This window comes from Ambystoma mexicanum, chromosome 13, assembly GCF_040938575.1.
Source record: "Ambystoma mexicanum isolate Mex_15411 chromosome 13, UKY_AmexF1_1, whole genome shotgun sequence".
NCBI classification, from domain to species: Eukaryota; Metazoa; Chordata; class Amphibia; order Caudata; family Ambystomatidae; genus Ambystoma; species Ambystoma mexicanum.
The window spans coordinates 199,143,539-199,157,847 of record NC_090938.1 but is presented as its reverse complement, the minus strand read 5'-3'; the positions used below and the strand labels follow the sequence as shown (position 1 = coordinate 199,157,847).

The following is a 14,309-nucleotide window of genomic DNA, read 5'->3' as shown; positions in this document are numbered from 1 at the left end:
GCTCAAAGGGGACAAAGAAGAACTACCCGAGGTGGACGGGGTAGATATTCAAAAGCCGCAGCAACAGCAGGTGCCTCTTTACCATCAGCATCAGCCGCCTCAAAACCACTCTGAGGACTTCCCTCACAAGACACCTGTAGGGGGCAGGTTAACTCAACATCTGACGGAATGGCAGGCTATCACGTCAGATGCTTGGGCATTGGAAACAGTTGCCCAAGGTTACTGCCTGCCTCTCCTACGCATACCTCAGTCATCCACCGGGGATCAGCTCTCAGAAAGCTCCAGATCCGCTCCTCTTGCAGGAAATTTTAGACCTGCTAGAGAAAGGTGCCATAGAACCGGTACCTGTAGCGGAGAGGAACAAGGGCTGGTACTCCCCTTACTTTCTCATTCCAAAGAAAGACGGAGGACTGAGACCCATCTTGGACTTGCGAAAAATTGAACAAATTCCTCAGGAAAGTCAAATTCAAGATGGTAACTCTTTCTCAGATCCTTCAGGCCCTTCAGTTCCAGGACTGGTTGGTATCTCTGGACCTTCAGGACGCTTATTTCCATGTGCCTATCCATCTCAAACACAGGAAATACCTGAGGTTCGCAATTGGCAACTCTCATTATCAATTTCGTGTGCTGCCATTTGGGCTGACCTCCGCCCCGAGGGTCTTCACCAAGTTAATGTCGGTAGTGGCTGCAAGTCTAAGGAGGGAAGGGATTCACGTCTACCCCTACCTGGACGATTGGTTGATCAGGGCTGTATCTACGGAACAAGCTCAGATCCAGCTAAATCACGTTTGCCACTCCCTTCACAGACTGGGCTTCTCCCTCAATTTAAAAAAGTCACAAATGATTCATCGGAGCGATCCTGGACACTTCCCTGGGAAAAGCCTCGCCACCAGAGGTGAGGGCTCAAGATATTCTACAGATGGTTACCAAGTTCCAAAATGCCCAACGTCTCCGAGCCTTCGACTTTTTGAGGTTGCTAGGCCTCATGGCATCCTGCATTTTCCTAGTGCCAGAGGCTCGCCTGAGAATGAGATCCCTCCAGTGGGCACTGAGGACTCAGTGGTCACAATTCTCAGGAAGAATGACAGATCTTCTTCAGGTTCCCGACAGGGTGGCTCGAGACCTTCAGTGGTGGGCCTGTCAAGAGAACATTCTGTAAGGAGAACAGTTTTGTCAACCCTGGCCGGAGATAACAGTAGTCACGGATGCCTCATTCACGGGGTGGGGAGCCCACGCCAACGACTTGACCATCAGCGGTCGTTGGTCTCCATCGGAGTCCAGACTACATATCAACCTGGTAGAGCTGAGGGCCATCAGACTTGCGCTGAAGGCGTTCCTGCCAGCTGTACAAGGGAAGAATGTCCTGATAATGACGGACAACACAGTGGCCATGCATTACCTCAACAAAAGAGGAGGCATAGGATCACTACCCCTGTGCAGAGAGGCGATGCAGCTCTGGTTTTGGGCAATCCAAGAAGGGATCTCTCTATCGGCAGTTCACCTAGCCGGAGAGAAGAACTTGACAGCGGACGCTCTGAGCAGGCAGAGCACAGTCTCCCACGAGTGGGAACTAGCTCAGGAAGTCCTTCAAGAGATCTTCGCCCTTTGGGGAACCCCTCAGGTGGATCTGTTTGCCACCAGTGTCAACAGGAAGTGTGATCTGTTCTGTTCAAGGGAATTTCCCCCGAGAGGAGATCTGGGAGACGCGTTCATAGTGGACTGGGAGTTTCCGCTTCTGTACGCGTTCCCACCGGTCCCTGTCATTCCTCAAATGATCAGGAGGTTGAGAAGATTCCGGAAAACCATGATCCTAATTGCCCTGGATTGGGCCAGGAGAACGTGGTACCCGGACCTTCTAGACTTGTCCATCTGCCCTCCAATTCGACTTCCACTCAGAGAGAATCTACTCTCACAGAAGGGAGGTCAGGTTCTCCATCCAGACATCAAAACCCTCAACCTTCACGCTTGGCTTCTGAAAGGCTGAGGTACAAGGATTGGGACCTCCCTGATGATGTTATGGAGGTGTTGCTTTCGGCAAGGAGGCCAGCAACAAAGTCTTTATACCGCTGCCGTTGGAACAGATTTTGCAGCTGGTGTAGAGAAAAGAATATCGACCCCTTTTCATGTGGTACACCAATGGTTTTGTCCTTCCTACTCTATTTGGCGAATTCAGGCCTTCAAGTTGGCACCATTAAGGGCTATTTCGCAGCGCTATCCATCTTTAAGCGCACTGCGGAAGAACCATCCTATTTCAAGTTACCCGTGGTTATACAGTTTCTAAAGGGGTTAACTAACGTTTATCCCCCAAGACCATTCCAGGGTCCCCTATGGGATTTAAACTTGGTCGTAACTTTCCTGATGGGCACACCTTTCGAACCACTCCATTCTTGTTCGTTAAGATTTCTTACCCTTAAAACTGTTTTATTAATAGCACTTACATCTGCTAGAATGGTGAGCGAGTTACAAGCTCTTTCTTGTAAACCCCCTCATACAATCTTTCACAAAGACAAAGTTGTCCTGCAAGTGAAGCCTAATTTCCTCCCAAAGGTAGTTTCTGAATCCCATATCACTCAGAAGATTACCCTGCCATCTTTCTATCCTCCTCCTCATCCGGGAAAAGAGGAAGAGAGGTTACACAGGCTGGACCCTAGAAGGGCTTTAAGTTTTTACATCAGTAGACGGGCCAGGATAAGACAAGCAGACCAGCTGTTTGTAGGCTATGCAGGTCACAAGCTGGGGTTACCAATAACTAAGCAGACCATTTCCAGATGGATCATTCTAGCCATTTTGGAATGTTATAAACTGGCAGGAAAAGAGCCCCCTCAAAATCTTAGGGCTCATTCGACCAGAGGTATTGCAGCTTCATCGGCCCTCAAAAGAGGAGTGCCGGTTAAAGACATATGTGCGGCTGCCACATGGTCGTCCGTCCATACCTTTACACGATTTTACAACTTGGATTGCTCCTCCAGTCAAGAGACTAGGTTTGGAAGGGCAGTATTGCACTCTATTCATCAATAAAAGGAAGCATGAAGTCAGTACTCCCACCTCCAATAACAAAATACTGCTATGGGAGCCTATCTAAGATAAGGAATACGTCGGAGGACACAATCCCTTCGAAGAACAAGTTACTTCTTACCTTGTAACGTTCTTTCTATGGGATGTTCCTCCGACATATTCCTTATCTACCCTCCCATCCATCCCTGCAGTACTACTTCCCTTGTGGTTGCAGCTTACGCTCCTTCAGGGTGATTAGTCTAGTTCAGACAGAAAAACTGTGGGCTACAAAACGGAACTGAGCAACGGACGCTGCGCGCAGCCTTTATAGGCAGGATGACGTCGACGTCGATACGGCGGCTGTCGAGGGACATCGCCTCGGCGGACGTCGACGCGCAGCGCCCTCTAGAGAAAAATTTTCCGAGGCCAGCAAAGCTAGAAGGAGATATCTAAGATAAGGAATACGTCGGAGGAACATCCCATCGAAAGAACGTTACAAGGTAAGAAGTAACTTGTTCTTCTACTAGTTAGTTTATAAAGTCTTTGGGGCACTTTCACGTAGAGCCTACAAATATATCTTATGATCATCACCCCAAAGAGTTTCATGTTCATCTAAAAATAAGAGACCCTTTGCTACTTTGATGTTCCACACTTTAATAGACTTCATTCAGGAGGATGCTCATTTCTTCTCCAATGTGCACACCTGTGAAACTTGGTTGCCTGTCATCTTGGAAAGTTTGAAGTCAATCAACTGTCCAAGACATCACTGAAAATATCCCTACATAAAATGCCTTTCGTATCAGAATCAACAGCATTGAAGCATTCCACACTTCTCTCAGGTCTATGCACAGATGGCCTCCAGTCATACATTTAAATATGCCTGTTTGCAGCCTGTTCAACACCCCCCGCCCCCATGCCTTGTATCTCAATTTCATGAGCATGATATAGCACAAAATGCAACTGACCTTCTGTTGAAAGGACTCCCGGACTGCTCCGTCTGGTTCATGACCTGCAAAGGAGGAAGGAAGGGCAGTTATTGTAGCGTTATAGTCTGCAGCAGCACCGCACAATACCACATCCCAAACCCTCAGCCGTGCATATCCCATGGGATTGTGGAATGGGAATTGTAATCTTCACATTTCTTCAGTGGACTGATGGAGTGACTTAATTTTTTTTTTCATAAATGTTTTGGAAACATCTAAAAACAACAATTAGGCCTCTCAGGGTCAGTGAATGATCACTAATGCTGAGGTGTGGGAAGCTTTGGGTATCAAACACCGAGTGTGGGGGTTTGACTGGTTTCTAACAAAGATCTATTCTGACAGAGGAAATCATTATGTATTTATTTATTTAATCTGGATTTATACGAGCGCGTAAAACCCTGGAGCTAGGCGCTTGTTACACGCAATTAACGAACGGCGAGGAATGTTAATTAAACAGGTGAGTTTTTAGTTGTTTCCGGAACACATTGTTGAGATGGCTCTGCCCTCAGGGCGGGAGGAAGTGAGTTTCATATTGTCGAGGCAGATACAGGAAAACTGGGCACAAAAAGAGGATTACACTCTGCCAGGGTCCTGGTAGGTGTTCAGCATCCGAGTACAACGTCTAGCAGTGCAATAGATTTAGGCACCAACTTGTTGGAAAATAATGTCCTCATTATTTGGCAGTGACTATGTGATGTTGTGTGTCCTTTAATTGTAAGATGGGTACATCACTTTATTTATTCCGCCAGGAGCCCTGGTGCAGCTATCCCTCTTGATGTGGAACGTCGTGACATGGCTTTTCACAGTTGCATATGCATACTCTTGCATGTGTGAGTGTGTCTGCATGCATGCATGTTCCATTTGTAGAGTACATGCTAGACCACTGTTTGGTGACCCACTTACTGCATATGCCTGTCGAGTCGGCGGTGAAGCGACTTGTAGGTGATCCACAGTATGTCTAGTGATAATGTGGAATACCCACACCTGGTGCAATGCCCATTAATGACTATTTAGAAGTTAAATAGCCTCACTAAGGGCCCTTGCACAGCAGGGGTCTGCACGTTTTTGCTTGCCAGATATGTTGAACTACAATTCCTATCAGCCCAAGTCAGCATAGTCAATCGTGAGGCATCACGGGAGTTGATGTCCAGAAATTGTGGAGAGCTGAAGGTTGCAGACCCTTTGTTTTATGGGGTTGGAGTGCTGTGTGGCATATAGTGTCAAAGAAGTAGGTGAACCAGGGCTTTCAGTTATACAAGCCAAGATTTCTCCATGCCATGCTCCAGGTGTTGCTCACAAGATGGCAGAATATGTGTATTACCTGCACACATGCAGTGCTCCTTGAAAAAATTGAAAATGAAAATTTGTATGACTCTTTCCTGAGGAAAATCATACCTGTGCTGTGAATCGCTATTATGGGTCAATGAGGTGGGGGTCCAATAGGTCAGGACTAACATGGTGGCAAGATGTGGTAAGAGCCGTGCTATTCCATGGGGCTATATCCTGCAAAAATGCATCTACTTTTAAGTTTTTCAGCATTAATCAGAAAATGTGAAATTATGTGCTACGCTCTTCTTCGAGTGGGACAATATATTAATGTTAATGTTAAAGGATATTTACATAGCACGCTGTCACCTCTGGAGTGGTCCCTTGGCGCTCAATATACATAACACGCCTGAAAGAGTGTTATTGTGATTGATATAACCTTTCCAAAATGGTGCCATTTTATGACCTCACATCCACTCACTATCAAAGAGCGATTTCCTTGGCTTCATATCCATTTCATGAACCACTTTATGTATCTATGTTCAGGTGTTCAAGGGTGGAATGTTGCAGGCTGCAGAAGAATTCCTGATATTCAGCATGTCTACAAAAGGCAATTACATTGTGTTCCCATGGTAACGTAAGCCTGCTGTGTTTTGGGCCATTGGTTATTTTGTAACCATTTGGGGATGAGCCATAGTAAATAACTTTCCCCTTGCACGTGCTCAATTTAACATTTACACATGCACAAGCGGAATGTGTTCACAATATATGCTACCTGTGCATTCAGGAAAGCAGGTGCAGGCCCCCATGTTAGACTGAACCTTAGGAAATGCTCAGAAATGTACTATTTGCGCAAAAGTGGTTGGCAGAGTAATGACCAGACACATTGGCAACAGAATCAGTGTTTGCAAAGGGATGTGCTGCACTGGCGTTCTTCTGTGGCTACTCTCAGCCAGGGTTCTGCAGCCTTTGGCTCTGCAGATGTTTGGGACTACCACTGCCATCAGCCCTAACCAGCATAGTCAATGATGAGGGATCATGGGAGTCAGAGTCCAAAATATCTGGGGAGCCACAGGTTGCATGCCACCTTCTGCAGACAGGGGATGTAACAGTACCTGGGCAGAACCTATCCCTTGCTCCTTCAAGTGCCTTATTTAGCCAGCAGAGCAGTGCCCTACTGTACAGTCTGATGACTCTCCGACAATGTATAAGTCTTGTAAGTAAATAGAATATATGCACACAATGGTCGCATGTTCTTGCCAAACATTTTGCATAAGCCTCGCAAATCTAGTCAATTTCACCATGAGATTGCTCTAAAAATTGCAACAATTTCACAACATATGTGAAATATAGGGGAAAACATATTTATGAAACAATTGCGGAAAAACAAAAATTACAACTATTTGGCAGCAAGATGGATAATCGGTGTCACACACTGAGGTACAGGCAACATATAACATAACAAACATTGCATTCAACATGCATCCACACAAAAGGAATGCTTCCCCTTACAAGCACAGTTACGTTTTGCCAACAATATCATGAAACGTTAACCATTCAAAGGATCTAAAACAAAAGGATCGAATACAATAGGGTTGAGTCAATAGGACCGAAAAAAAGGGTGGAATGCCTTTTTTTAAATGTATATTTTTGTTTTGGGTTTCCGTATAGGAAAGAAAGTGGTTTTTACAGCAAAAACAGGGGTTTGAAGGGGTGCACCCCCAAAAAAAAAAAATATTCAACCCTTTTGTTTTCGGTCCTTTTGATTCGTCCGTATTGCATTTCGATCCTTTTGATTTGACCTATAACCGATGAAACCTTATGATGTGACCGTGTATTCACTATGCGTTGAATATTTATTTAACATTTCTGACCACTGAGCATAGACTTTGCATTATTACATTTTTCTAACATATATTTTTTGTTTCTAACGCAGAGCTATCTCAAGAGAAGCAGAGCGTTGTATGGGGGGCGGGTATCCAGCGTTTAAGATGGCATGTTTTAACAGTAGCACAGCACTGTGAGTTCCGGTATCTGTGTCCTTGGTCAGGTTTTGCTGAAAAAGCCACTTTTTTAATGCTTTGTGAAATTATAGAATTGTAGAGGCATTTGAGCTGATACCGGGATAGAGATCCAGAGGGTGGGTGTGTGACAAGAGAAGGATTATTTGTGGTTCCTCTCTTTCGGGACTAATTGTGACTCGAGCCGGTTGACCAATTTACATTGTGAAGAGTGTGCGTCACCAGATATATGGCGCTTAGTCACAATGTATGATGTTGTGTTCATCGTGACTGCTTTGTAGATGATACATGTAGTCTTGCAGTATCCTGGTCTGGGCAAGAAGCCAATATAGTTAGCGTAGGAAGACAGTGATTCAGTCAAATTTACACGCACCCATGAGACGTGCTGCTCCGTGATGGACTGCTTTTAGAGGAGCAAAGTGAGCGACTGGGAACCCCGTCCGGAGAGCATTTCCCCCATCGAGGTGCAAGACCCAAGCCGGCACTGGGGCCTGGAAGACCGGCGGTGAGAATAAGAGTTGGATTTTGCAAAGGGTGAAGAGTTAAAGCCAGGGCTTTTGGGCCTTCTTTGCTATGTGTAGTCTGGAATGACAACCTACCTTCAATGGCAAAGCACAACGATTTTGTTTAATCCATGATCAAATCCTTCTATGCGCGTATCATTGAGACATTGTTGGACAAGTGGTTGTTTAGGAGGCGGACTGATGAGGATGCACTCGGTCTCGGATGGTTATGTTTGGGGAAGGTGGTAGACATCCAGGACTGATGATGGTGAGGTAATTGCGAAGACAACTGATGTCATGTGGGCGTTTTACTCTCACGTACAACTGAGTATTGTTTGAGTATTGGTTGATGGATGTATCAGGATCTTTGAGGAATGTGCCTAGGGGCTCCATGTGTAGGTCAAATGGATTGGTGAGAGGATTGAGCCCTTGGGAACTCCGCAGGAGACAGGGTGTCAGTTAGAATGCAACCTGCCCATCTGACGGCCTGGTGTCTACCGAGATGTAGGAGGCTAGCCAGTTCAGAACAGTGCCAGAGAATCGAATCCTGTCGGTGAGGAGTGAGAGGAGGATGCAGTGGTCGACAGTGTCATATTCAGTTTAAAGGTAGGGGAAACTGAGGAGGCTAGAGGCGTCCTTAGCCATGATTTGGAGAGCATCATCCACTAACTGGATGGTAGCTGTCTCAACTACTTTTTCAAGATTTCTCCAATAAAAGGGAGGTTCGTAATGGGCCTGTAGTTGGCCAGTTTGTCTAAGTCTCGAGTTGTTTTTTTCAAAAGAGGTAAAAAGGACAGTCTTGAGGGTGTCCGGGAATGATGAGGCAGGCATTAATGTTGCTTAAGAGTGTGTTTTGTGTTGTGCCCATCAATTGTTTAATGAGGGAGGCTGAGATGATATCATCCGAGTAGGAAGTAGGTTTGAGTGAGGTTATCATTTTTATGAGGTCTGTGGGGTAGGGGGAAGAGAATTCTTTCAAGAAGCACATTGCGCGTGCTGGTGGGCAGGGGGTGTAATGCTGTGGGAAGTTGATTCAATGATGTGTCTGTTTTTTCAAAAAATAAAATTCACCTCGAGGTTATGTGACGGTTTGGAACAATGGTTTACTACTTCAAAGATAATTTTTCTCCTTTTAGAGGCGGCTGCAATGGTGGTGGAGTAATAAGCAGCTTTGGCCTAGACATTCAAAATCCTACGGTTGCCGGGGAGAGATTCAAGGTTAGTGAGATCTCCATGGTTTGTTTTTTGTGCTACCGTTCCTCTAGGGCTCTGATTGAGCGTTTGTGGAGGCAAGCTTGGGGCTGTACCAAGGGATGTATTGTTTAGTCTTAGCATGTGTGGTTTTTAGGGGTGCATGAGCCTCGGCCACATTCATAGCCTCGTTTTGGAATAATTCTAGGGGACCGAGGCATTCACTGTGGTGAGGAAGTCTGTGAAATGTCCTTCTAGCTAATTGACCTGAAAGGTTTTTGGGCACTGAGTGAGGGGGCATTTAGGCTGACCTTGGGCTGTGGTTGAATGGGCTATCAACAGTGGAATGGCAATGTGGAAGACCAGTCGCGTCGGATAGTGTCTGTGCAGGTGATAAGGGGGAGAGCACAATTTGATTAAGGTGCAAGGACCCGGTCAGTTAAAAAAGTACTTTGTCTGTGGTTGTTGGTTGCGGGGCACGTTAAAATCTCTGAGAAAGACATCATTTGTGTGTGTTACTGTGAGGTAATGATGTAGGCAAAGAAAGAGTAACTACTGTGAGGTGGTCTGTAGAAGAGGTGGAAGGTTGGATTCCTTGGGAACCGGTGGGCATGTGATTCGAACAAGCTTGCTCTGGAAGAGAGATGATGGAGCAAGGCCAATCACTCCTGTGGATGATTACCTTTCTGCCTCTTGCACTTTCTGGCCAGTTGGGATGTTGGATGCAATAGCTTGGGGGGAAGGGGACATCGAAAACATGGGATAAGTATGGGGTAAACCATGTTTCTATGATAAGGAGGGCATACAAGTTGTTGTATGAGATGAGGTTGATGATCTCTGCAGAGTGCAGGGGCATATGTGCATGGTTTGAGGGTGTTGGATGGGGCAAGGGTGATATTGATGAGGTTCGCTTTGGTAGCGTGTCAGGGCTGCTCAGGAGCATGGCCAGTCAAACCCAAGTGATTGTGGGCATAGGGAGTGGAGGGAAGAGACACATGGTGATGTCTGTTGGTGAATAGTTGTAGTGTAGCCTGTGGTCTCACAGGGCCCGGTTAGTGCTGCTGCATGCTTGTCACCAGAGGGAACACCTAGAAATAAAAGATGCAGACACCAGGGTAAATAGTAAATAAGGTTTTAATTTAAAGTGGAGTGTGTGTGTTTTATATATATATATATGTCCCGTGTGCGTGTTTCTGGAAGAAAAATCCAGCCCACCACGGGGCTGGATAGAATGTTAAAAGAGAACGAAAAGAAGAACGGAACAATACAATAGAACTCCCCTGGCCAGGAATGGACTGGGCGGGGGAGAGCAAAAAATGAAAGAAATAACAGAGAGAGAGAGAGAGAGAGAGATAGAGAAAGAGAGAGAGAGAGAGAGAGAGGGAGAGAGAGAGAGAGAGAGAGAGAATAAGGAGAACGATTTACCTGGGGGTTCGGTGCCTCAAGCGGCCCCTCAGGGCCTAAATATCACTAATGGCGCTGGGCTGCACGTGGGTAGCCCCCAGGGACTAATCCAATGGGGCTGAACTGCTTAGATAGGGGCAGCTCGGCCACCCCGGGGCTGTGGTGAATGTCTGCCTGTCCGGGAGTCACAACGGACGGGCGCAACAGTATTCTAGGCCCAGGCAGCATGCCAGGTACTGCCTGGGCCAATGAAGAGCAGCCCAGCCTGGGGCATATGTGGGAGCTGCCCAGTCCAAGCTGCTTGGCAGTGCCCATTAATGGCCTGCCTCATGGCCAGTGAGGCGGGCCATTCAGTGAAGACCTCCCCGGCTGCATATGCTAGACGCAGCCTTCTGGTGAAACAAAGGAGAAGCAAAGCCTGCTCCACCCAGAAGGGTTAAGCTGTGAATAATGAAGGCGCCGGGTTGGCCTCGCCGGCAAACTCGGATGAAGGTGTGGAGGAAGAGGAAGTCGCGGCCTGCTCCGTTGAGTGGCCCAGGTGAAGAAAGCCCTGGGACGCTCAGTGGAGCAGCCCAGGTGAAGGCAGCAGCCTGCCACTTGCGTCTCACGATGCATTAGAGGAGGGTTGGGCTCGAAGCCCAAGCAAGGGCCATGTAGCACAGCGGCTAGGTTGGTGGGACCCCGTTGTCATGGAGACACTTACTGAACCAAAATGGCTATGGGGAGCGTGGTGGTGAACGTGGCGGCGGCCCCATAACAACGGGGATGACACAACAACTCAGTGGGCACGGCGTTGATTTGGGGTAGGCCCCCCAGCCAACATGGCCCACCCAGAAGACTAAAAAGGGCTGTGGGTACGGCAGTCAATGTGTGCAGAGCCCATTCCCACACAGGGCCTCCCAGGGCTTTTCAAAGAGCGGAAGCTGCGTGGTGAGTATGGGTGTCTCCAAGTGGTTGATGGGGCCACTCTGAAGAAAGAAGAGGGGCCAGGCCCCATCAAGTATCATCAGCCTGCAACCAGCGCCCAATGAAGCCACCATACAGCATTGCCTGCAGCCAGCGTCACCGCCAGTACAGAGCCATTGCCACAAGCACAGACCTCATGGTACTGTGAAGGGTTGACTGTCTGCAGCAGTCACCCCATTGTAACGTAGTGTTTTATGTAGTATATATGTTGTATGTTAATGTATGTGTAGTTATATGTGTATATTTCAGAATTAAATGTTAAATAGATTAAAGCGTTCAGTAGGGAGAAGCATAGAGTTTGGGGTATGTGTTAGGGGGAATGTTAAGTAGGGTTAATAGCTAAGTAGGATATTATATAGATATGCCAATTATATAAAGAAGAGGTAGAGGGGAGGTACTCTGTTGTGAGGTAGTGGGACAGTGTGCTGGCCTGCCTGAGGCTGCCTATCAAGATGGGATCACCCACAGAAGCCATGCTCTGGCCTCACACTCCATGTGGGTGGTATCTGAATTAGGTGAGGGGCATGTTGCATCAGGCTCACCCCAAGGGGCTCAGTGACCACTGCAAGGAAGGACGAGATGACGTGACAGGGCTCCGATCTAGTTGGACCTCATGCCAGAGGAATCATAAAGAGAATAAATGGTATACATGTTGTTATTAAATAAAGGGGGGTACCCTTCAGTATCCCGATAAAATGTACTCTGGTGTCTCTGTCCCTTAGTGATCAAAGAACTCAGGGTGTGACCCATCTCTAATCAACAGCAATTTTATTTTAGCAGGTGCAGGACCCCTCCCTACTCAGTGAACTGGGGGTTTTGGGCGATGGTATCGATGGAACTGTCCCTGTGTGCAGGGAAGGGGAATGTACACCTTGGCATGGACCAGGGCCAAAAAACAAGAGCTACAATATTGACTACACTGTAGAGGAAATGCAGGATAGTGGGTCTTACCACTCGCCGTAACAGGCCTTGTCTTCCTCCATCCTTTTCTGAGGATGCTGGGGATGAGATTATCTAAGGAGGACTGGTGAAATAGATGTTGGACGGCGCAGCTGAGTGGCAGGGCCTGGACACAAGGCCAGCAGCCTCATATGCTGCCTGCCTGGAACTGGCCTGGAGTCCTTATGTATCTGCCTGCAAAGCACAAAACTGGTGATGTGCGGATTAACAGAGTGGCAGGGCCTAGTCACTTGAGCAGCTGCATCCTCAATGCTGTCTACCTGGAGCTAGCCCGATGTCCTTAAGTAGCTGCCTGAAGACGCTAAACCTGATTGTGGGTAGAGCAACGGAGTGGCAGGGCTTCATCACATGACCAGAAGCCTCCTCAGTGCATGTAATAGGATGTTATTCATTTAGTATTGAACCTGCATGCAAAGTATAGCAGAGCCCTTAGCTGTAGGGAGTTGCCTATGGAGTTGACAGATGGCCAAAGCCGAGCCATTAACGATGGCTACAGGTGTACTGATGAATACTCGGCTAATCCAAGATACCACCGACACCATCTCTAATAAGTCCCCACCCTTTGCATTCTACTTACTCAAAATGCCCTGCATGTAAAAAAGAATTATTTTGCTGGAGTTGCTGTTTTCCTTCGCAGCCACACGATGGCGTGTAGTGCTTAATAAATCACTTACATTAATAAGCAATTGAAAGACAACGTTTGTACAAACCATGACATGGTCAGATGGTTCACTTTTCTTTTTGTATTACTTCTGTTGCACCAAAATGTCCACCAGTGCCCAAACATACAGGCTGATGTATATCAGCAGGTCAAGACCCCCTGCTAGATAATACATGATTTCCCTGCACATGTGTTCCTTTCCTTTAAAAAAAAAGGTTATAGTGACTAACACGAAAGCCCTCGTCGTAAGGTTTGTGGATTTCTGTTGAAAATCTCTGCATACAGTAATTAACATCATTAAATGCAGTAATCTGAATCCCTCTCCACGATTATACTTTGTTGTGCATCATTGGCTTGTGAAGCAGCCATTTTGGATTTCACACCCGAATCTAAGTCCTACATTCAGGTGGCCTTCTAGAAATGATAAGTAGCCAAATCGAAACATCTTTTCAATGAGGAGGCACAGAAGGGAAGAGCCTAGAGTGCAAAGTAAAGTTCTCTGATTGGGCGCTGGAGGTCTCTGCATAAGATGAGCCTACATGGCTGTTTGGCCTATAAACCTGACAAACTCCTGCCCGGATGTGCACCTTGCTCTGGGAAGCTGTCCTGGTAGAGTGCATGGCGCATCTCCTCCCATCCCTGTACCATTGAGGATGTTTAGAAGGGGTGGAAGGACCTCAAGCGGTTTGTGCGGATTCTCCATGGCCACTCGAGGCGGCATTTTCCCCCCACTTGCCCTCCATCCATGTTAGGAAAGGTATGTGCCCATTCTGGATCTGGACAACTCATAGGGCATGGGAGTCAGGAGGTAGGAGTTGGAATGACCGCCCTATTGCTGGGTATATTTCAAATATAAATTACGGTGTAGGGCTCAAATGGAGAACCATAAAGCAGACATGCCTAACACATCCCTAATCTTTAATCACTTGTTTTATCAAACCCCGCAAACCTCTGAATTCAGGGACATTTAGTAATTAACAAAATCCTGAAAGGAAGACTGAAATTTCAAGAGTGCCATGACAAAGGAATTTCAAATGCTTGCATGCGTGGCAAGGTCAGACGAGAAGATTAGTCCCAACAAATACCATTGTGTACATCCAGATCATCATCATATCTCAAATGAGACAATGGGTCTCATTACAAGATTGCCGGTAGGCTGCCGGTGCTCAGCTTATCGTTTCCGCCGCCTGATATCCCGGGATAATACAGGTGGCGAAGGAACGGTAAGTTCCAATTCAGGCCGACTCAAATAGGACTCCATGGGAATGGGAACACTGAAGCACCGGCGTGGTGTAGTGTAGTTCTTCGAACCACAGATGATGATGATTGGGATAGTTGAAGTGGTGCTGCTGGTGCAGGC

At 47.0% G+C, this 14,309-nt stretch overlaps 1 protein-coding gene across 1 annotated transcript in view; it reads right to left on the bottom strand.

Moving 5' to 3' along the window:
* Positions 1–14,309, bottom strand: part of LAD1 (ladinin 1) — a 225,579-nt gene that overhangs the window by 54,835 nt on the left and 156,435 nt on the right. Inside the window, exon 7 of the mRNA XM_069633635.1 lies at positions 3,960–4,003. Within this exon, the coding sequence (XP_069489736.1) occupies positions 3,960–4,003 (44 nt within the window). The remainder of the gene's footprint in view (positions 1–3,959; positions 4,004–14,309) is intronic.